Consider the following 23450-nt stretch of genomic DNA (forward strand, 5'->3'; position numbering starts at 1 on the left):
ATCGCGGGAAGCAGATGGCTGCCCCTCTTTCCTCGAAAAGAGAGACAAACGAGAGCGGAGCATTTTTCCTTGGAAAAAATGCTCGCAGTGCACACCGATTGCCCCCTCGGAGACATCGCGTGCGTGCTCTTTGCCCAAACAAACAACGCATAGATTGTGTGTGTCATCAGATGTTAAACAACGTCAACACGGATGCACACATCCTTAAATGCTTTGCTAGTGCTCGCCATAATGAGATAAATAGAGATCGCTCTTACCAAAGAAATGTACGCTTCAAACAAAACAGTCAATGAAGACGAAGAAGAGAATGATGTGTAGCTCCCGGCGCCTATTTATACTATAGTCATACCGGTAGTGACGTCATGGCTGTCGCCGGCCAACGAGTTGGTGTTTTTTCAATGTATGCTTCAGACACCGGTCACGATGAGGCGTTCCCCATAGCGACCGCTAGAGGATGCAGTTCGAAGTTCCCATGAAAGGGAACTACATAGATGCTTGTTAAATCTCTGATAGTCCTTCACCGAAATAATCGCAGTTCTTGCGATTTGAAAATTGTACCCTTTCAAATCGCGATTTCGGTTTACAAACGATTAATCGTGCAGGCCTAATTTCTGTTTTATTTTGATTAATCATGCAGCCCTAGCATAAGTATCATTTGGCTTCCTGTACAAAAATGTAAAACAGGTTTCACACCTAGTGAAGTTCTGGGTGAATGATGAAGGTGAAATGATGAACAATCCGATTATGTGTGATTTTCTCTGTAGGTGCAATTTGAAGGGCTTACAGGACATATTCAGTTTAATGAAAAAGGACATCGGACCAACTTCACCATCAGTGTGATGGAATTTGGCCCAAATGGACCCAAGAAAGTAAATCAAATAGTTTTTTCCCTGCTTGCACACATATGGTGTCCACGCTTACCAGCCCATCCCAATAATCATACATTCTGACTTCTCACTTGAAATTTTAGAAAACAGATAATGCTTGACATTTTCCTGACATAAATTTGATTCGGAATGATTAACCTGAGTTTGCACCTGAAACTTCAGCACTAGCTGTGTTGAAAGCGAATGAAGTGTTAGTCACAGGCAGGCTTAAAGAGCCGTGCATGCATTTCAAGTGATTACAGCTCCTCTTAAGCCATCAATATGAATATTTAACATTCTAAAAATAGTGGCTCTGAAATTCCTGTGCACTGCTGTGATATTCCTCCCTTCTACCTGCAGGTGGGCTACTGGAGCCAACATGAGAAATACGTGAACACAGCTACTTACAGCAACATGCTCAATGAGACGTTTGGACTGCAAAACAGGACCTACATAGTCACCACCATCTTGGTGAGTTTTTCAATACAACTTGAGTTGTAATGGAAAGATAGTAGATTAATAGTTATTTGTGCTTTTTATTGGTTTTTTTTTTTTTACTTTTTCTATTCATCTGATCTGGCAGTATGTCACATAAGTGTGAATTACAAATCATGAGTGTTATCAAGATGAAATGGTGTGCATGTTTTCTGTGTGTGTGTGTATGCAGTTAATGGTCCCTTGGAGGGTGCTATTCTCACTAAACGGAACTGAAAAAAGTATTGTTCTGGTCAACCAAACAGTCCCATCCTAAATTCATGCCATGGTTTGAGCCTATATTCCTGTGTCAGGCTATGAATGGTTATCAATTAATTCAAAGTACAAATAACTTATAACTGTCCATTTTATATGGTAGCTTAAAATAAAAATAAATCACATTGTAGGATATAAAGTCAAAGTTGTGAAATATAAAGTCCCATTACAAGATGTCACACTGTGTTATATAGTCTTAATTACCTTTTTTTTTCTGTTGATGTTGTTCTGTGTAGATGCACAGAACTGAGCTGAAATGCAACTCTTCAATAATATATAAGCTGGGAAATATGCTGGAAATGCAGAAAACATTTGATGTAGCTGATGCAAGATTTTCTTTCAAGCCTCTTTGACTACTCTGAATCATGTAGTAACCAAACAACTAGACTGATCTGGCTCTTGCTACCACACGAAACAACAAATGCAAAATTAACCTACACTGTGTTCTTTATCCTTAGGAGTCTCCATATGTGATGCTGAAGAAGAACCATGAGCAGCTAATGGGTAATGACAAATATGAAGGTTATTGTGTGGAGCTGGCTGCAGAGATCGCCAAGCACGTGGGCTATTCCTACAGGCTAGAAATAGTGGGGGACAGAAAGTATGGAGCCAGAGACTCAGAGACAATGATGTGGAATGGAATGGTTGGAGAACTAGTGTATGGCGTAAGTAGCTATTATCTCTGAATGTTATCAAGTTTTGTGTGGTAAGGATTTGTTTGTTTGTTTGCTTATTTATTCTAGCCTTTACACTATTCCCTTTTATTTTATTTTATTATTTTATTTTATTTTAGCTGGCATGTTAATTTTGAGTATCTCTAGCGTACATCAGTCACTTAAGCTTAAAGCTTCACTTCTTCCATTCCTTGGAGGTCCGGTCTGTAACCAACAAAAATCTTTTCTGAAATATATAGCAAAGCGCTGGCAAAATTTGCCACAAAACAGAGAACAGGACACAGTGTGTCCTAAACTCAATGCCTCAGGTTGAACAAAAGTTTTTTGTCTCATCACTTATGAAGTAGATTTTCCCTACTGTCAGAGCATGTTTGTACAATGTCTGACTTTCTGGCAGTTTTGCAACATAGTAAAGAGTCCTAACAAAGGCCAATTAGCAAGATATAATAGGTGCATGTGAGGTTGGCTTTTGTACACACTCAGTTTTTTATTCTGAGCATTTTTACCCTGAGGCTGCAGCATTAGTTGCTTTGGAATGCTAAGCAGTGTCAGATGTAGTCTGTCTTCATTGGGCTAAAGGCGAACACCACAGCTCAGTGTTGTCAAGCAGCGTTCGTTAGATTTCTCTTCTGCTTGAAGAAAATATGGCATTATTATGAAGCGTAGAGAGCAATAGCATACGAGGGATTCTCTTGTGGATGCAGCATTGAGTAGAACTGACTCTGTAGTGATTCATAGTACTTGAAGTTATTTATATGTTCAGCTGCTTCTAAAATGGTGGATAAAGCTTTTTGTTGGTTTGTGCTTGATTTGTAATTCCAGTGGGTTCTGAAAACCTACAGAGGAACAGCCTTGTTGTATGCAAACTGGATCTCAAAGCTTCTTAAAACATATTCTGAATGTTTGATTGCATCACTTTCTGAGAAGTTGTTGAAAATATGATTGTCGACAGTAAATCACACTAGGCACTCTATCTTTGCGTAATGATGTAATCATATTGTCTTGTAGAAAGCAGACGTGGCTGTCGCCCCCCTCACAATCACTTTGGTCAGAGAGGAGGTCATCGATTTCTCCAAGCCCTTTATGAGCTTAGGTATATCCATCATGATCAAGAAGCCCACCAAGTCCAAACCAGGTGTCTTCTCCTTCCTGGACCCATTGGCGTACGAGATCTGGATGTGCATTGTGTTTGCCTACATTGGCGTGAGTGTGGTGCTGTTCCTGGTGAGTCGCTTCAGTCCGTATGAGTGGCATGCAGATGACGAAGAGGAAGGAATGGAGCAGCAAAACCAAAATCAGAACCGACCACCGTCACCAGAACCCAACCAGTCGCCAAATCAACACAGTCAAAATCAGAATCAACGAGAGGAGAAGCAGGAGAAGCAACCTGAACACAACAATGAATTTGGGATCTTCAATAGCCTGTGGTTTTCCCTGGGAGCCTTCATGCAGCAAGGATGTGATATCTCACCAAGGTAGGGGGAAATTTAAAAAAAGCCATTTTCATCATCATTATCATATTTTTTTTTCGTCTTCCACCGCTGCTTTTTCATTTGGCTGACTCATATTCCACAAACAACATCTGTGATGGAGAAAATGGGTTGTAAAATAAAGATGATCTTAATCGTCTGCTGCATTACACCATCCCTGTACTATATCTGAAATGCAGATCATGTTGAAATAAGATGCCTTAAAAGTGAAGGTAAAGATTAGATTATCGACTGACTTTTATGACCAAAACAGATTTTTTTTTTAGTGTCTGATTACCTACACGCAAATATAATCAATGGATTAAAATTTGTACTCTAATTAATTACACAGTGTGGCGATTAATTAATCTAATTAGATATTACAAAAAGTAGCTTCAGAATTTTTTTCATTTTTTTTCATTTTCTTTTTTAATTTTTAATTTTGGGTAAACTATCCCTTTAATTCGTTTTTTTATATTATAGATTTTTATTAATATGTAATTATAATTTTTTATGACATTTTACTCTAAATAAGAAACTAAAAGGTGGCAGTAAATATCTTAATGAATAAGTCATTGAGTCATTCATTCGATTCAAATCGATTCGAGTACTGCCCTGCAGAAGCTACAGAATATAATTACATGTTTCCCAGAAGACAAAATAAGTTACATTTACCCTGATCTTCAATTTTGTCCTATCTCTTTGGCTGAACTGGCACTTGTTCACACAGTTCTTTGTTGCTAGCATTAGTCATGAGGAAAGTGTAACCATAGGTTAGGCTAGTGCCGACACCCCTGAAAGCCTCATTATGTGCAGATTGGCCTTGAGCCTCTGGGTGTGCTGGCTCCTCAGCTGGTGTTTGACATTTTGGTTGGACATGTATATCCTTGGCTTGAGGGAAGCAAGCAACACACTCAAATTAGATTACACTGCCAGAGAGAGTTCCATGACAGATGTGATTGTATGTGCCAGAGCACTGTGCCTAACGGTGTTTCTCAATGCTAGCTGAGGACTTGCGTGGAAAACTCCATCACCTCACCCCTTTGAGCTAAAGAAGGAATGCTGAAGTTATGAAAGGTTATGAAGTCATTAGAAAGTCCTTGATCTGTGCTCAGTGTTTGAGGGTGGTCAGTTGGTTTTCATGGTTATAAAGTCTTAGACTTATTAGAATAATAATAATTATTATTATATCAATCATTTATTAAACTTTGTAATAAATATAACATCAATATAATTATAAAAATATTAATATTATTATTATTAATGCCATTATATTTATTAAACAGTTGTCCCTTGATTTAAATGGTTGATCTGTTCTGTTCTGTTCTGTTATGTTGCCTATCTGTTAGGTTTAAAATTCTGTCCCTTGCCTATCTGAGAACGAATTGCTATAAAAAGTAGTTATGCACACAATGCATTAAATAACTAATAAAAATAAAGTTAACTGTGAACAGGTGCTCATATTAACAGGTGCGCAGACAGAAAAGGATGTTTAGATTTTTTTTTTTGTAAAACAAGACAAAAGTAGTGATAAAGAAAATGAATTTACACAGCATTGGACATGAGTCCTTGTGTTGGTAGGCAGTTGTATCTGTAATACTTTGAACTTCTTAATTTTCTCAAGATGTTATTGTACATTAAGGTGCTTGTTCTCTGTGCGTTTTGGACTGTGAGGCTATTTGCCAGCCATCTCGGAAACCACTATTTAAAAAAAGTGTTTTGGTAATGAGGATTGTGTGGGCCAGACAGAAATCACCAGGCTGCTTACAGTATTTATCTCCTCGACAAATGCCAGAGCTGCCACTCTGCCACAGAGCTCTGACTGTTCACATTGTTATTCACTCCAGTTCATCTGTACCATTGCTTCATAAAACTCATCTAACCTCTTGATTCTCTGATTAGTTTCTGATGAGGTGCTTATGAAGGGATTTCATTAATTCATTATTTCTTACAAAGGTGCCAAAAACAAAGTCTCTTTGACATCTCTCGAGACAGATAGCAAATAGAGAAACTACTGTAAGCACGCGGGCAATCAAAGCAATTAACTTAGTTCGAGCTATGCCGTAATCTGAAATCATGAGGAGATGGCACAGATGATTAGCAAGCTGCAAAATGTGAGCAGAGAATTACTGAAGCACAGCAGCTTGACACGACTCTGATGGTATATAAATTAATAACTCAACAATTGCTGCTCTTCTTTTAGTGGTTCACCCAGAAGTGGGAATTGCAGACTGTTTACTATGCATATAATTCACTGTCACTGTCATGTCCACTAGCATCAACAGTGTAGCATTTCATAGCACATTTGAGTGTTGCAGCAGCTAGGCTATGTAAACAGCGTGCTTATGTGAACTGTCTTTTTAGATTCTGACTGCTAAAAGCCACCTGTTAGTAGAAACCATCTGTGTTCATCTGCATAAATTGTTTATTTGAGACGCACAACTTGAGTGCTGTAGCGTTAATTGGGTTATTCATTCATTAATGTGATTTTTTTTTTCTCTGCTCTGCATCACTGAATCTGACATTATTTTAATTAAGGATAAAGTAACAACTGTTGAAATACCACCAGGAAGTACTGTTTATCTGTTGTTCTGTCTATCTATTGTTCTATCTATCCATCTGTCTTTCTATTATCATCTATCCATCATTCTGTCATTTTGTTTATCATTCTGTCTCTCCATCATTCTGTCATTCTATCATTGTTTATAGGTCTATCTGTCATTCTGTCTGTGGTTCTGTCTATCGTTCCTTCTGTGTAACATTCTGTCTGTCGTTTTGTCTGTATCTTTTTCGTGTCTATCATTCTGTCTGTCTCTCCATCATTCTGTCATTCTATTTATAGTTCTGTCTTTCATTGTGTCTGTCTCTCCATCATTCTGTCAATCTGTTTATAGTTCTGTCTGTCTACCATTGTGTCTCTGTCTGTCTGTCTGTCATCCTGTCTGTCTATAGTTCACTCTATCATTCTGTCTGTTATTGTTTTTGTCTATTTTTAGTCGGTCTATCATTCTGTCAGTCTAATGCCCTGTCTGTTGTTTTGTCTGTCTGTAATTCTGTCTGTCATCCTGTCTGTTTTTGTTTTGTCTGCTTAAGGTTCTGTCTATCTGTCATTCTGTCTGTTATCCATCTGTCTATCGTTCTGTCTATTTATTTTTCTCTCTGTAGCCCTGTCTGTGTATTGTTCTATTTATCTATCATTCTGTCTGTCTCCATCATTCTGTTTATAGTTATGTCTGTCTATCATTGTGTCTGTCTGTCGTCCTGTCTGTCAATCGTTCTGGCTATCTACCATTCTCTCTGTGGTCCTGTATGTCTGTCGTTCTTTCTGTAAAACATTCTGTCTGTTATTTTGACTGTATATTGTGCTGTCTGTCTGTCATTCAGTCTGTCTGTCTATCATTCTGTCTGTTGTTCTTTTTGTCTATCATTCTCTGTCTGTCTATCGTTCTGTCTATCATTCTAACAGTCTAATGCTCTGTCTGTTGTTTTGTCTGTCTATAATTCTGTCTGTCTATCCTTCTGCCTGTTGTTTTGTCTGTCATCCTGTCTGTTTTTTGTTCTATTTTTCTATTGTTCCATCTGTCCATCATTCTATCTGTCATCTTGTCTGTTTTTTGTTCTGTCTGCCTATGATTATGTCTATCGTTCTATTTATCTTTCTCTCTGTCGCCCTGTCTATCTATCGTCATGTCTGTGTATCGTTCTGTCTATCTATCATTCTGTCTGTTGTTCCATTGTTCTATCTATCATCTCTCTTTAATTGTGTATATTCGGTACTGATATTTATGTATTACTTATATATACAGTGGGTACGGAAAGTATTCAGACCCCCTTATATTTTTCACTCTTTGTTATATTGCAGCCATTTGCTAAAATCATTTAAGTTAATTTTTTTTCCTCAATGTACACACAGCACCCCATATTGACAGGTGTTTTCAGCAGTAAAACCCAATACCCTTATTATTACCGACAGAATTACCTCCACTGAACTATTGCTATGAATCTCTTGGTATGAAGAGTGCTCACATGAGGGATAGTGTAGATGTGACTCCTAGGAAAGCGGTCACATAAAGGCCTGTGCCCGACTGCATAAAGCACCTTAAGTATGAGACTTAAGGTGTGATTTCCCCTTACCTAAGGGAATGATTTAAGGGTGTTGCATATAATCCCTTCAACACTTCCCTTAGCAAAGGGAATCCCGACAGCGACCCAGGTTTTGCAGTTAATTTAGTTATTTACAGATAATTTAGTTATTTGTTAATGCAGATAGCGGTGTAAGTTTTTACAGAAAACAATATAACATGGATAAGGAAAACAAAAAAGAAAACCAAATATGAAAAAGAAGGACCAGACGAGACAGAAACTCAAATTGATAATTCACTCAAAATTGAAAATTCTGAAAAATCATTTACTCACCCTTGTGTCAGTTCAAACCCATACGACTTTTATTCATCTTTGGACAACAAATAAAGATCTCTCATCATTTCTGTCCATGTAGAGGTTTTTAGGGACTAGTGTGCATAAATACATATTTAAATGCAAAGAGACAAGATAGTTTATGCATGACGTTTTATTCGTATCCAAAACGATGTGAACATTAAAGCGCTAAACTCTCATGCAGTGTGTGTTTCATTCACACTCAAAGCCGGAGGGCGCTCTCGCGCTGAAAGTCCAAACCGGATTCATAGAAGTAGCCTATTTTATAAGCTGAATAAAAAGCAGAAACGTAATATGTAGGAAAATACAGGAATAAAATATTATGGAATATAAATTTGTTCTCGAGTGTGACGGACTCACTTTTGAGCTAATTATGTGCTGTATGTAATTTGATCAGTTTATATGTGAATAAATGCGTAAATTAAAATCTATTTAACATATAAAGTGGCCGGTCATGTCTTGTAAGTTACTTTGTGTAACTTAAGGTGACATTTTCCAAACCTTATCTTATACTTAGAAAAATGACAGTTAAGGGGCTTTATGCAACACTTAATGGGTTTTAAGGGATACTTAAGATAAATTTAAGATCAATTCTAAGGGTTTATGACGTTTCACCTAAAGAAACTCTTAAGTAACATTTAAGGGATATTTTATGCAACACCCTTAAGTATAAGGGAAACTTAAGGGCGATCGTAAGGGAAAATTACACTTAAGGGGCTTTGTGCAACCGGGTACAGATGAATTTTCCAATGATTTAAATTGGCCTGGGGGCCGATGATCATTCTGTTCACACCTGCTGAAAAATAATCCAAGTGTGCTTCAGGATATGAGCGCGGAGAAGTGTGTGTGTGACTGAGAAACAGAGCAAGTAGTAACCCTGAGGATGCGATACATGCTGTGAGCCTTAGGAGCATTATTTGAGATGTGGAGTGTGTTTTTGTGTTTGTATGTGTGTTTGCGTAGGGTCAGACCATCAGGCTTTGCAGCGAGCATGACAGTTCAACCCAGGCACCATGGTGCCGCCTTCCTCCCGCGGGCCTCCAACTGTCACTTCAACTTTGTCCAGATTCCCTTTACCCCATACAAAAATACACTCCCATTTACAAATACTTCCATACGCAATGACACTAGCAGGTCACGTACACATTACGTTTAGGTCACAAGCACATTAGAGTAATTTCAAAATACAAACACACATACATAGAAGCCTAGAGGGAAGTCTCGCTCGGGCCTTTCCCACTGTCGAGATGACCTTGCCATCCCGAGTGTTTGGAAATGCTCTGCAGTGTTTAATAGAACTGTGACACCAGAGTACAAAGAGACAATCAGCATGTCACAACGTTCCCAACAGCGGCCATCCGAGTTTCTGTAATGGAACGGACATTTTGCAGCATTACACTGTGGAACGACAAAAATACTTTTATTTTTAGGTTGTTACAGCTCTGTTGTGAGTCGTCATGTCTCCATGGAGATTTGATTGAGGGTGTTTGAAAGAATGTTTGTCCATGGAACCTTTTACTTTGCTTTCAGTGAGTGACCCATATTCTATGGATTAGTTTGGTAATTCATTTGGAGTATTCATTAGAGGATCACCGCCAGTATTCTTGTGTACTGTTGTGTGTGTTCAAATACTTGTGAACCTGTAATGGTTTTTAAAGGTCTTATGTGACCTCTCACATACAGAAATGCACACATATATTTATATGCATGCAAAATGGTAAAAAAAAAAAAAAACTGCAGTTCTTTCCTTTCTTAAAATATTACATAAAATATAAATAAATTTTGTCTGTAGCTCAAATTTTTGTTTATACCAGATGTCTAAATCCACAAAAACTCAGAGACAAGAATTTATTTGTGGTGATAATTTTGTTTGCAAACACACTAACTGATGGTTATAAAGGTGGACTTACCTCACAAAACAGCTGAACACATCTGTTTGACAGAGTGAATGAAAGTCAACTTCGTATCACACTTATGGACAGCTGAACAGGCAAGTGAAAATAGGGAGACGGGGCAGGTGAGAGAGACAAGGAAGATAAGCGGAGTACAACAGAATGAGAAAGAGAGACAGTTTGAGATGAGGTGATGAGCTGCTGCATACCCAATGTTTCTACTCTACTGTGGATTTCTTCTTTTTCATTCATTTGCTTGCTTTCTCTTGAGCTACTGTAAAAGACATAAGACAATTTTGGAAAACTGACACTTTTGTGTGTGCAAAGGTTATGATTGAACCAGAATGCAATTCTCACAAAAAATAAATTAATAAAAATACAAATTAATATACACTACCAAAAGGTTGTTGTATAGTTTTATTAATATAAAACTTCAAAAGGTTGGGTGGTACTTTTTTTGTCTGTGTGTGTGATCCAGTAAGGCTGCATTAAATTGTTAAAAAGTAAATATATTTATACAAAAAAAAAAAAAATATATATATATATGAACCTGTAATGGTTTTTAAAGGTCTTATGTGACCTCTCACATACAGAAATGCACACATATATTTATATGCATGCAAAATGGTAAAAAAAAAAAAAAAAACTGCAGTTCTTTCCTTTCTTAAAATATTACATAAAATATAAATAAATTTTGTCTGTAGCTCAAATTTTTGTTTATACCAGATGTCTAAATCCACAAAAACTCAGAGACAAGAATTTATTTGTGGTGATAATTTTGTTTGCAAACACACTAACTGATGGTTATAAAGGTGGACTTACCTCACAAAACAGCTGAACACATCTGTTTGACAGAGTGAATGAAAGTCAACTTCGTATCACACTTATGGACAGCTGAACAGGCAAGTGAAAATAGGGAGACGGGGCAGGTGAGAGAGACAAGGAAGATAAGCGGAGTACAACAGAATGAGAAAGAGAGACAGTTTGAGATGAGGTGATGAGCTGCTGCATACCCAATGTTTCTACTCTACTGTGGATTTCTTCTTTTTCATTCATTTGCTTGCTTTCTCTTGAGCTACTGTAAAAGACATAAGACAATTTTGGAAAACTGACACTTTTGTGTGTGCAAAGGTTATGATTGAACCAGAATGCAATTCTCACAAAAAATAAATTAATAAAAATACAAATTAATATACACTACCAAAAGGTTGTTGTATAGTTTTATTAATATAAAACTTCAAAAGGTTGGGTGGTACTTTTTTTGTCTGTGTGTGTGATCCAGTAAGGCTGCATTAAATTGTTAAAAAGTAAATATATTTATACAAAAAAAAAAAAATAAATAAAAAAAAAATATATATATATATATATATATATATACATTAACTTGCTTGTGTGAATAATAATGCAAAAAATATATTTTGCCATTTACATCTTAAGGGAGGCATTTTCTATCATCCCTATATACAAATATGTATATTTTCTCATATACGTGTATATTTAACTGTAGTGTATTCAGTTGTAATGCATCCCGCTCCTATTTTAAGGAAAGAAACACAATTATACATACAGTATATTACTAAGATGTTTTATTGTAACCGTTAACGCAGCAGTCCTCCAAGTCTTTTCATTTAAGCTCAAATAAGTGATGTTCCAGACATTTTAATGAAACAGTTCTGATGATAATTAAATTCTGCCATACAAAGTCTGAAAATGACTTTGCTTTTGTTTAAACTCTGATCAGGATCTGATTTATAACTATAGATCAACCATTAAGAAGGCCTTTCTTCATCATATATGCCTGCTGATAAAGTAATAAATTGATTAATTAATCATTATCGTTCCACTTTGTGCACAGCTAGAAATTAAAATCATATTAAAAATAGAACTCTTCATCAGTGGCGTCTCGTCGGGGGAGGCACGGCTTCCCCATAATTTTTAGGTGAAAATGGGAGGAGGACGATTTAATGTTAATACAATTCACAATTCATTTCAGTTCATGTCTCAGAATGTGTATTTTTTTGTTTGTAATTTCACAGTTGTAATACCATAACGTGAAAACGCCACTTTTCTATCGCGAATGTGCCGAATCTGCTGATGTAATTACAACCGCAAGGTGATATAGAAGGGTAGGGGGAGGCCGGGGAAGAGCTGAGCTTTCGTGCCTCCGTTGGTAAAAAAAATTTGCCAATCAGCATCGAGTGTTCACTTTCAGCGCTGAGGAGTGTTAAGAAAAGAACCCTCGCAAGGGAGGCTAGCCTCCCTTCTGATATCAACCAATCATCAAAGAGACGTAAATTACGTGATATTAGTTTGAACGTCTCCCGCTGCGCTGATAATGTACCAAGTACTTATGATGAGTAGCGATATAGAATATTTGATTGCCAACAGATTTACCAAGCTGTCATTCAAACAGTATATATACACATTTAGGGAAAACAGCCTAAGCTGGATATAGGCTACAGCAGTCGGCTTAATTAAATGGCGCAACAGGCAGCTCTTTTAACACAGATTTTTAAGAAAGGATGGATGTTTGCTTCCAAGTGATAGGCCAGGTAAGTGAAATGATATTATCTTCCTGTATGTATGTCGTTTTCTGACTGAAAGCAACCAAAAAGCCGTTTTAAAGTGGTTAAGCAAATAATAATAATAATAATCGGCAGGGATCCCAGACTAATACAATTAGTGTGCCTCCTCTATTTTAAAACCCACGAGCCGCCACTGCTCTTCATTATGAGTCTAATTTGATAGAGAAGATCACTACAATATTTCAGGCTATTAACCATCCGTTTTGTTCTGCTGTACTTTTTTCCCCCACAGATCTCTCTCTGGTCGTATAGTTGGAGGTGTGTGGTGGTTCTTTACTCTGATTATCATCTCCTCCTACACAGCCAACCTGGCTGCCTTCCTCACTGTGGAAAGAATGGTGTCACCCATCGAGAGTGCTGAGGATCTGGCTAAGCAAACAGAGATTGCCTATGGGACTCTGGATGGAGGATCCACCAAAGAGTTCTTCAGGGTAAGAGGGAAGTACTTTACTATACTCTCAGAAAAGATGTGCAAAAAATTATACTTTTATCAGTACCCTCAAAGATTGTGCCTTAGCGTTGTACCTTATCTTCCACTAAAAATGCATATTAGTACTTTAAGATACCGCTACTCGGGTGTTAATATGCACCCTTTAGGAGTAGATAAGGTACAAAGATGAGGGTACTACCCTGATGGGAAGCTGTTGTAGCCCTGAAGGTACTGTTTTTTGCACGTTTTATCTGTACGTTCAGTATTCAAAGAGAGAATTGACCAAAAATGGTTCTAGTCTTCCTGAAATGACACAGTGAAAGACCATGATATCAGGTACTTTGCCTATTTTAAATCCAAGTTTAGACATGTAAAAATAGAATTAAGCATTTCAACTGTGACAGCTTTGTGTGAGGAAAAGCCAGAAATTCAAGTTATTCAATGATAATTGCCACGTGTGCTGTAGATCAAAAATACGGTAAAAACCGTAATATTGTGAAATTTAAAATAACTATTTTCTCTTCGAATATATTAAAAAATTTTTGCAGCCATTACTCAAGTCTTCAGTGTCACATGATCCTTCAAAAATCATTCTAATATGATGATTTGCTGCTCAAGAAACATTTCTTATCATCAAAGATGATAACAGTTATGTTTGCTTCCAAGTGATAGGCCAGGTAAGTGAAATGATATTATCTTCCTGTATGTATGTCGTTTTCTGACTGAAAGCAACCAAAAAGCCGTTTTAAAGTGGTTAAGCAAATAATAATAATAATAATCGGCAGGGATCCCAGACTAATACAATTAGTGTGCCTCCTCTATTTTAAAACCCACGAGCCGCCACTGCTCTTCATTATGAGTCTAATTTGATAGAGAAGATCACTACAATATTTCAGGCTATTAACCATCCGTTTTGTTCTGCTGTACTTTTTTCCCCCACAGATCTCTCTCTGGTCGTATAGTTGGAGGTGTGTGGTGGTTCTTCACTCTGATTATCATCTCCTCCTACACAGCCAACCTGGCTGCCTTCCTCACTGTGGAAAGAATGGTGTCACCCATCGAGAGTGCTGAGGATCTGGCTAAGCAAACAGAGATTGCCTATGGGACTCTGGATGGAGGATCCACCAAAGAGTTCTTCAGGGTAAGAGGGAAGTACTTTACTATACTCTCAGAAAAGATGTGCAAAAAATTATACTTTTATCAGTACCCTCAAAGATTGTGCCTTAGCGTTGTACCTTATCTTCCACTAAAAATGCATATTAGTACTTTAAGATACCGCTACTCGGGTGTTAATATGCACCCTTTAGGAGTAGATAAGGTACAAAGATGAGGGTACTACCCTGATGGGAAGCTGTTGTAGCCCTGAAGGTACTGTTTTTTGCACGTTTTATCTGTACGTTCAGTATTCAAAGAGAGAATTGACCAAAAATGGTTCTAGTCTTCCTGAAATGACACAGTGAAAGACCATGATATCAGGTACTTTGCCTATTTTAAATCCAAGTTTAGACATGTAAAAATAGAATTAAGCATTTCAACTGTGACAGCTTTGTGTGAGGAAAAGCCAGAAATTCAAGTTATTCAATGATAATTGCCACGTGTGCTGTAGATCAAAAATACGGTAAAAAACGTAATATTGTGAAATTTAAAATAACTATTTTCTCTTCGAATATATTAAAAAATTTTTGCAGCCATTACTCAAGTCTTCAGTGTCACATGATCCTTCAAAAATCGTTCTAATATGATGATTTGGTGCTCAAGAAACCTTTCTTATTATTATCGAAGTTGAAAACAGTTGTGCTGCTTAATATTTTTGTGAAAACTGTTATACATTTATTTCAGGATTCTTTTATTTAAATATAAATTTTTTGTAAGATTGTTAATGTCTTTGCTGTCACTTTTGATCAGTCCGACTTCATTATATCCATCCTCAGAGATCAAAGATCGCAGTATTTGAGAAGATGTGGTCCTACATGAAGTCTGCAGAGCCTTCTGTATTTCTGAAGACGACAGACGAAGGTGTCGTGCGGGTGAGGAAGTCCAAAGGGAAGTATGCTTATCTGCTGGAGTCCACAATGAACGAATACATTGAGCAGCGCAAGCCATGTGACACCATGAAGGTGGGTGGAAACCTGGACTCAAAGGGCTATGGAATAGCAACACCCAAAGGATCCGCCCTGAGGTACACCTGAGCCTCCTAATACTTCAACCAAAAATGCTTTCTTTTTTGACAATGATTATGATTCTTTGAAAATCTGAGAGTTTACACTGGAGAGATGAGGGGATTACAACATACAGCTGAAGTGGGAAGAGTTTTCTATGCATATTAAACTGGGTTAGGAGAAATATTTGAAGTATCCAAATATTTGAATTATCCATTTATTGTCTAAAATAAAATCACACACTGAAATTAAAAGATATATTTTTATATAAAAATATTTATTTAAATCAATAAATTATTATTATTATTATTATTATTACAATATAGTAATAAAGTAACTACAACTAAAGTCAAATTAGACTTTGTCTTTGCTAGAAAGTTATGTTTGTCCGAACTTAAACATCTCCACTGTAATCTCTCATTTTATGTGTTGACTGGAATTAGTTATAATTGTCTGTGTTCTGTACCATCAACTCTCATCACAGCAAAATTTGTACTCTTGCCTGTTATGATTCCATCATCAAGAGGAAAATGTTTTATGTTTTTGTGTGAAAACCATGTCTCATTGTACTTTTGCATCTCACTACATTGACTAAATGCATTCCAATACTTCTGTTCTTTATAACCTTTATACATGAATCAAAGAACACATCCTTGCAAAGAGTTCTTCGCGCCCACAAAGCCCATTGTGTTTTTCTTTAAATGCTAAATCTGTTTTGAATAAGAGCTGTGTGTCTGTTCAGCAGCATTTAACTGTAGGAAAGAGTTCCCAAGAATTAATTTCAACATCTAGACTTCATTTAACAATATACACTATCGTTGCTCACTGCATCGCTTTGATCAAAAATACAGTAAAAATAGTAATATTTGAAATATCATTACAATTTTAAATAATTGTTTTCTATTTGAATATATTTTAAGATATCATTTATTCTTGTGATGGCAAAGCTTATTTTTCCCCGTAAGAGTGGGCGTGGCCATTTGTACATTTTATGCGTCTGGCTTCTGGTGTCATCCGCTTCCAGCTATTTTTTAGCAACAGTTTTTTTTGCTGCCTGATATTGCAAACTTGTGTGTCTTATCATAGTATTTTAATATATTATCTTAATTATGAACACACTGGTTTGTAGCACAAGCAGTTTTACCGTTTATTGCGCTTTCTTATTCTTCTCGTTATTTCCCTACAGCGGCTAATGAACTGGAAATCTCACACATTCACAGAAAACTGCTTACTTCCGCATTGAAATTAAGGTGGCTATTCAGCAGTCATTGTCAGTGTCACATGATCCTTCAGAAATAATTCTAATATACTGATTTGGTGCTCAAGAAACCTTTCTTATTATTATCAGTGGTGAAAATAGTTGTGCTGCTTAAAGTGCCCCTATCATGCCATTTTAAAGGTTGCTAATATTGTTTTATGAGTCTCCTAAAACAGGTTTACATGCATGCAAGGTCAAAAAACATGTTAGTTTTCTCAAAAAATAGATTTAATTTGACCTCATTTCTAAATTATTCGTAAACGACTCGAGTGAAGCTGTTCAAAGAATCTGTTTCTCTAAACCCCTCCTTTCTGTGAGCCCTCACTGCTGTGATTGGTCAGATGGCGCAGTCCTGTGTGATTGGTCCAGAGCCGTAGAGAGATTGGCTCTGGATTGGTCTACCGCTTACAGCACGTGTCAGAAATGAAACGCCCATTGCCATGACGGAATGACAGCCTTGGAGACTTGTCAATACATAGAAAAGAGAAAAGATGGTACCGATTGTACCTTACCAATTCGAGCCGGAGTCTGATGATGAAACGGTTGAAGTGGCTGATTGACAAGAGACTGATTCGCAAGCACGACTGGAGCAGGACTTTTCTCAGTGGTAAGTGTCAAGTGTTAACAAGTTTGTGGTAATTATAAGATGTGATAAAACAAATTTACTCTCACAGCGTAGGATACAGCGTCTTCTCGACATGATGTTAACTACACGGTCATTTTACTGTTAGTGGGCGGGCGAGTTGGCGATGTAGAACGTGGGCAGCCATTATGCAAATGTGTTACTTCGTGACGTAGAGCCGTAACAGAATAAGATTTGAATTCCTAGACTCACGAGCTGACTCTTTTTTTTTTTTTGATAGACAATAACTTTATTTATCATGCACTGTCGGCTTCACAACTTTGCAGATAGTTTATGTTCACATACAGGTAGATGACTCACTGCATTAAAGGTAATATTCGAAAAGGCATAATAGGGGCAATTTAATATTATTGTGGTTACTGTGATACTTTTTGTTTAGTAATCTTCTATAAATACAAAATAACAGCTCTTTTGAACAGTTACTTTTGATCAATGTAATGCATCCTGTACACATAAAATTGCATATTGATTTAGCAAAAATGAGGCGCACACAGATACTTTAAGGAAATTCTTGGAATACAAATATGTATGATTTTTAAGGCCTTTCAAACAGTAACACAATTTTTCACTCCTAGAAAAAAAACAGAGCAGTCTTTTTTCCAGTCCAGAGCTAATAAACATAAATCAGATGTTGACTGTTGACTTTTTCACCATCTTTCTCTCAAAAATCTCCTCTCATGTGCTCCATTTCAGATGTTGAAATGGTCTTACCCATCATTATCCTTCCTGACATCCTTGTTGTCTTGTGTACCCTGCAGATTTCAGATTAATGTTCATGGATGAAGTCTGGCTTTGTTTTAGTCATCCATAAACATCGGCCTCTTTCTCCCCCAGTCTCGAGGGGTGCAGAAAGAAGTCAGGGATTTTACTGAGAAAGACGCCTTCACAAGTGAGAATAGGCTGCATTAAGAATGCTCTGGGTTTGATTGCAGTGGTGAGATTCCCAAAATACGGAATGTACAGTATCCTTCAACCACAACCACGGCGTAATAGATTATCCAGAGCTAATCTACAGTAATATCGACTTAATCTGGGAATCCTCTTACCGGACCATGCTGTGACAAAGGGCTTAAATCCAGAGCATTGCTAATTCATCCTGTTTCATCACTCACAATCCTGGTCTTGCTTGGTAAAATCTCTCATAATTTGGTCACAGTACTTTTTTTTTTTTTTTTTTACACTTTAGCACAAAAGAGGACAACTAATATAACATCAACAAGCCCAGCAGAGCCAGGCACACAGTCAGATCAGTTTTATGTTCTGTTCACTTCCTCTACGACTTAATAGACTCTCTTTTATTTGACACAACCTCTGCCTCGCCGTATCATATCACCAATGCTGACCCAGCTTATTTTATTATCATTTCAAGAAACCCAGTAAACCTGGCAGTGTTAAAACTGAACGAGCAGGGCCTGTTGGACAAATTGAAAAACAAATGGTGGTACGACAAGGGAGAGTGTGGCAGCGGAGGAGGTGATTCCAAGGTCAGCCCCAATATGAGTTATCCAGCGGGTAACCACCACCCTGGGGGGTAACCGGCAACCTCAGTTAACAAACACCTCGGCTGCCATTCTACACCAATTGAAATTATTCCAACTAGAAGTGGTTTATTTCATATGAATGAGACGTTTAAATGATTGGTGGTCAATTATAACCTTGTCATTTGAGTATCATACTCAAAATTGTGCAAATCCGAGTGTTTTCAATCTCTTGCCGGTTACCCAAAGTGATATAGTAATACACATCTTGCCGTAGGGAGAAAGGTCACAAAGCTAGATGGAGTATTAATGCATATCACTTTGGCAGTGACAGTTTTCAAACTCTGTGACTGTGTTGTTCTTTCTTTTTTTCCAGTTTTTGTTTTGTTTTCTTTTCTATTTATCCGTAGACATTTAGAACACATCAAAACATAATTATGGCTGTATGTTTGCTTAAATGCTGAATAACATAAGATAACATGGGTAATGTTATTTATGTTATTTTCCTGGTTGAAGAATCCCCGTAAACCTAGCGGTGTTGAAACTCAATGAGCAAGCCGTCTTAGACAAACTGAAAAACAAATGGTGGTACGATAAGGGGGAGTGTGGAAGCAAGGACTCCGCCAGAAAGGTCAGTTCACTCATTGGTCCCTTCCCTCACTTAGAGATCCAGCTTTAGCGCTTTACTAAAGGCCCTGTCCTCTTTTCTCTCAAGCACGCACCACAGCCAACGCTCTGTCTCCAATCTGCCATTTACCCAGAGACTTGTGCGCATTGTCATCATGTTGCTGTCTGGCCCTTATTACTTCCCACATTACAAAATAGATGTGATGCTTGTGGTGTATTTATAGAAATAGGCTACGTGGGTTTTTTTTCTTCACTCACTTCAGTGCTTCTGCATGGGCACTTGGTTCTTCGCTTGCCGCATTTACAAATTATTGAGCTTTTCTCACTCATTAGGTCAAGCGATATTCCCACCTTGCCTTCTAGGTGTTTTTTATCAACATGTTTTATGGACAATGCATTTGATTTGTATACATATATAATCTATAGAATGTCAAAAATGGGAACAAACCAGTATGAAAACGTGAGGTGCTCAGTAGTAGTTGTTTGGTGTTATTTTCTCTTCATGGTATCTGCTTTCTCCTAAACTCCTCCTCATAACAACAGCAACATATAAATTCTAAAGCCATCCATCTATCTCAGCATGAGTAAATGGCAGTCTGGAGAGAAAAGCGTTGCCATGAAATGCCCTCTAACTGGATTGCTCTTCCCCTTAAGAGTCCTTCAATGCTGTCTCTGTCCAAAGACAATGTGCATGCCAATGGATGAGACCTCAAAATGGTCGCCAAACAGATGCATGTCATTGATTCCCACCACCCCTGACATGACGTCTCTGCCACCAGAGACAGAGAGAGATGCCAAAGGCTCTCAGTTATGACCTTTGGATGAGAACCCTTAAAACACAGAAATCAAGAAATTTTATAAACAAGATAAAAAAAAACATGGTTTATACCTGCATGGTTTTAAATTAAAGGACTATATACTTTATATCAAAGGTATAGATATTGTTAAAATGTAAAAAGTGAGATATATTAGATCAATATTTTATTATAATTTGTTTTATATAATAACCCTTTTTTAGACATTAAAACAATATGCAGAGACAGCCAGAATTTACTGAAAGATTAATGTTTTTTCAAGCTTGCAACAGACGCATGCATTTGCATGATTTAGGCAGTTCTTTTTTATTGCTGATTCGTTTTATATACTGCGACAGAATGAACATTATGACTTATCAATTTAAATATATAGTGAATGAATAAGTATCAAGATTTTGTTTGTGTACATTGTCTTATAGCTGTAAATATCATGTTGTGTGTTTGAGTAGCTGTGATAGTAAGAGATAATTTATGTTTGTTGCTCTCCTGTAGATGTATGTGTTTGTGTGACAGGTCACACTGCAAGTGTTTGATTGTCGTCTCTGCTCTGCAGGATAAGACCAGCGCTCTGAGCCTCAGTAATGTGGCTGGAGTTTTCTACATTCTGATTGGTGGGCTTGGGCTGGCCATGCTGGTGGCCCTGGTTGAGTTCTGTTACAAATCCAGAATCGAGTCTCGAAGGATGAAGGTGTGTAAAAACCATGATAATCTATCCCTTTCAGCATCTACAGCCCAGATCTGTCCACATTTAATTATGGGCTTTGTGTTTGGCACTTACAATGTTTTATAACTGCTATGGTATACTGACCTCACTTCCTCTGGGGGATCTGGCAGAGGAACGTGTTGGCATTTAAGATGTAATTGTAGGTGGGTGTAAATATCATACCACCCACTGCACCTCTCTCTAATCCTGGAGCACATTGCTTACAAAATTAAGACGAATACAGCGACTTATATAGATTTAATTACCCACAAACTCATGTGGTGACTCACAATTTTCATTTAAGGTCCTTCAAAGGGAAATCTGAGAAGTAATTTTTAAGACATGGTTATGAAACACATGGTGTTACTTAAATATATTTTTCAGGCAGCGTCCAGGAACAGCAATTTTAAAATGTAATAGATTATCGTGATTACTTTCCACATGAAATGGCTTGGGTACAGTTTCCTTTCATGTGTTGACATATTTCTTGTTGAAACGGGAAGTTTGGGAGTGGGACATATCGAAATATACCTAATGTGATGTTCTTTCTTCTGTGGAACATAAAAAATGTATTTAAAAAAATAAAGTGGTTTGATTTCTCAAAACAATGATTGTCAGTATGGTCTAGTGTTGTTTTAAACCCTATTAATTTTCAATGTATTGACGACAAACTTTTAAAAAAAAATTATAATTACATAACCTGCAGAAGAAGGAAATTTTAAATGTAAATTTTTTAGTCAACTTAAAGGAATAGTTCACCCCAAAAAAATTCTCACCCTCAGGCATTCCAAGATGTAGATGAGTTTGTTTATTCATCGGATTTGGAGAAATTTAGCATTAGATCACTTGCTCACCAGTGGTTCCTCTGCAGTGAATGGGTGCCGTCAGAATGAGATTTCAAACAGCCGATAAAAGCATAAAAAGCAATCCACACAACTTCAGTCCATCAATTAATATATTGTGAAGTGAAAAGCTGCATGCTTATAAGAAACAAGTCCATAATCCATAATAATGCTTCGTCCAGTGAAAAAGTCCATCCCATTGTCCTCTCTCTTCAAAATATATTTGTTTAGAACTGTTTTTGCATGTAAACGGTGCTTGTTCTGTGCATATTTCTCTCCTGATTCAGACAAGATGAATTTTTCAAAGCAATGGTATGGATAGAGGAATTATTTTAAGTTAAAAACATCTTGATGGATTTCTTTATTATAAACACACAGCTTTTTTTGCTTGACGAGACACTAATTGATGGACTTGAGTTATGTTGATTACTTGTGGATTATTGTGATGTTTTTATGAGCTGTTCGAACTCTCATTCTGACGGCACACATTTGCTGCAGAGGATCCACTGGTGAGCAAGTGATGTAATGCTACATTTCTCCAAATCTGTTCCGACGAAAAAACAAACAAACTCATTTACATCTTGGATGTCCTGAGAGTACGTAAATTTTTAGCAAATTCAAATTTTTTGGGTAAAGTATTTCTTTGAGTGTTATACTGCTACGTATTTTCACCATGTATTTTGTATCACAACATCTTCTTCAGCTGCATGCCACTCTTCTCTCTTCATTCTTCAAGTGTTAAGACATTACAATCACAGAACAGCCACATTTAGAATATCACAGCAACAAATCGTTGTTGCTTGCAGGCCAATTAGTCTGCATCAGCCCGAGCAACATAATCCCCAGCAATCCACTGAAGTGTGCTGGATTTAAATCATTTATTCGTCAAGGATGTACAAGCCAACATCCACATCATTAGCTCCAGTTTCAAGCCTACAGGGTTTCATTATGTAAAATTGCTACATGAGAGAGTGGCTTCAAGTTAGTGTGGCACTGGTCTTATCATTGTTGCACTTGATGGTGGTTATTTTTCACCGTTTCTTATGGATCATTGCCCGCGCTGGCTGGAGCAAATCCTCAGATCAAGAGAAATGTGTTTACGTGTAATTGAGGTCAGAGCTGGTGCGTAGTTAGCCGGCTTCAAAACTGCACCACCGCTTTGTGTTTCTTTTCTCCTAGCAAATCATTGATGCGGCCATGCTCAGCTCCACACTGACTAGGATGGGCAGCGGTGGTGAGAACGGACGCGTGATGGCCCATGACTTCCCCAAAGCGGCACAGACTCTGCCCTGTATGGGCCAGGCAGCCGCCATGGGCCTCAGCACCACTGGGATGTAAACGGCCATCAGCCTCTCAGAGATAAGGGGACATCAGGAGACCGCTGGAAAGAGTGGGAAAAGCAGACACTGCAGCGTACAGCTCACCTGCCTCTAAAGTACTGCCAAATGGATTCATGGACACACTCTGGGCTCCAAATCAAATTAGATAAGGAGGGAGGAAAATTACTTTTCTAATATTAAGATGTTTTTTTTTTTGGAACTTCACTGGTGCAATAAGGAGACCATGCGTGCAGTGTTTTTGTATGAGCATCATTTTTGACTAAACTGAGAGGTTTTCCTCAATCTCATAAATTACTGACAATTGAACTGCAATGTTTCTTTATTGTCTTGTTTCCCCCAAATAATTTCCAACTGCGCTTATTTTATTATTTTTGTCTGCCTTATTATCTTTGACACACATCTCTGTTCAAGGAACATTTTTGCCCAAAGTATTCTTCAACCATAGTTACATCATTATTTATCAGATAGTTATAGGAATAGTT

At 37.4% G+C, this 23450-nt stretch overlaps 1 protein-coding gene across 3 annotated transcripts in view; it reads left to right on the forward strand.

The window, feature by feature from the left end:
- LOC107559424 (glutamate receptor 1-like) overlaps positions 1 to 23450 on the forward strand; it is a 53670-nt gene extending 30220 nt beyond the window's left edge. The window contains exons 8-16 of one of the 3 annotated variants that reach the window (XM_016243245.1): positions 765 to 869; positions 1227 to 1337; positions 2075 to 2281; positions 3299 to 3765; positions 12906 to 13104; positions 15035 to 15282; positions 18533 to 18647; positions 20637 to 20771; positions 22808 to 23450. In XM_016243245.1, coding sequence (XP_016098731.1) covers positions 765 to 869; positions 1227 to 1337; positions 2075 to 2281; positions 3299 to 3765; positions 12906 to 13104; positions 15035 to 15282; positions 18533 to 18647; positions 20637 to 20771; positions 22808 to 22966 — 1746 coding nt within the window. In that variant the 3' untranslated portion in view covers positions 22967 to 23450. Of the gene's footprint in view, positions 1 to 764; positions 870 to 1226; positions 1338 to 2074; positions 2282 to 3298; positions 3766 to 12905; positions 13105 to 15034; positions 15283 to 18532; positions 18648 to 19157; positions 19273 to 20636; positions 20772 to 22807 lie in introns of those variants that run through there. The other 2 variants (XM_016243246.1, XM_016243247.1) reach the window with 2 other exon arrangements.

This window comes from Sinocyclocheilus grahami, unplaced genomic scaffold (assembly GCF_001515645.1).
Source record: "Sinocyclocheilus grahami isolate Dianchi unplaced genomic scaffold, SAMN03320097.WGS_v1.1 scaffold684.1, whole genome shotgun sequence".
Classification (NCBI taxonomy): Eukaryota; Metazoa; Chordata; class Actinopteri; order Cypriniformes; family Cyprinidae; genus Sinocyclocheilus; species Sinocyclocheilus grahami.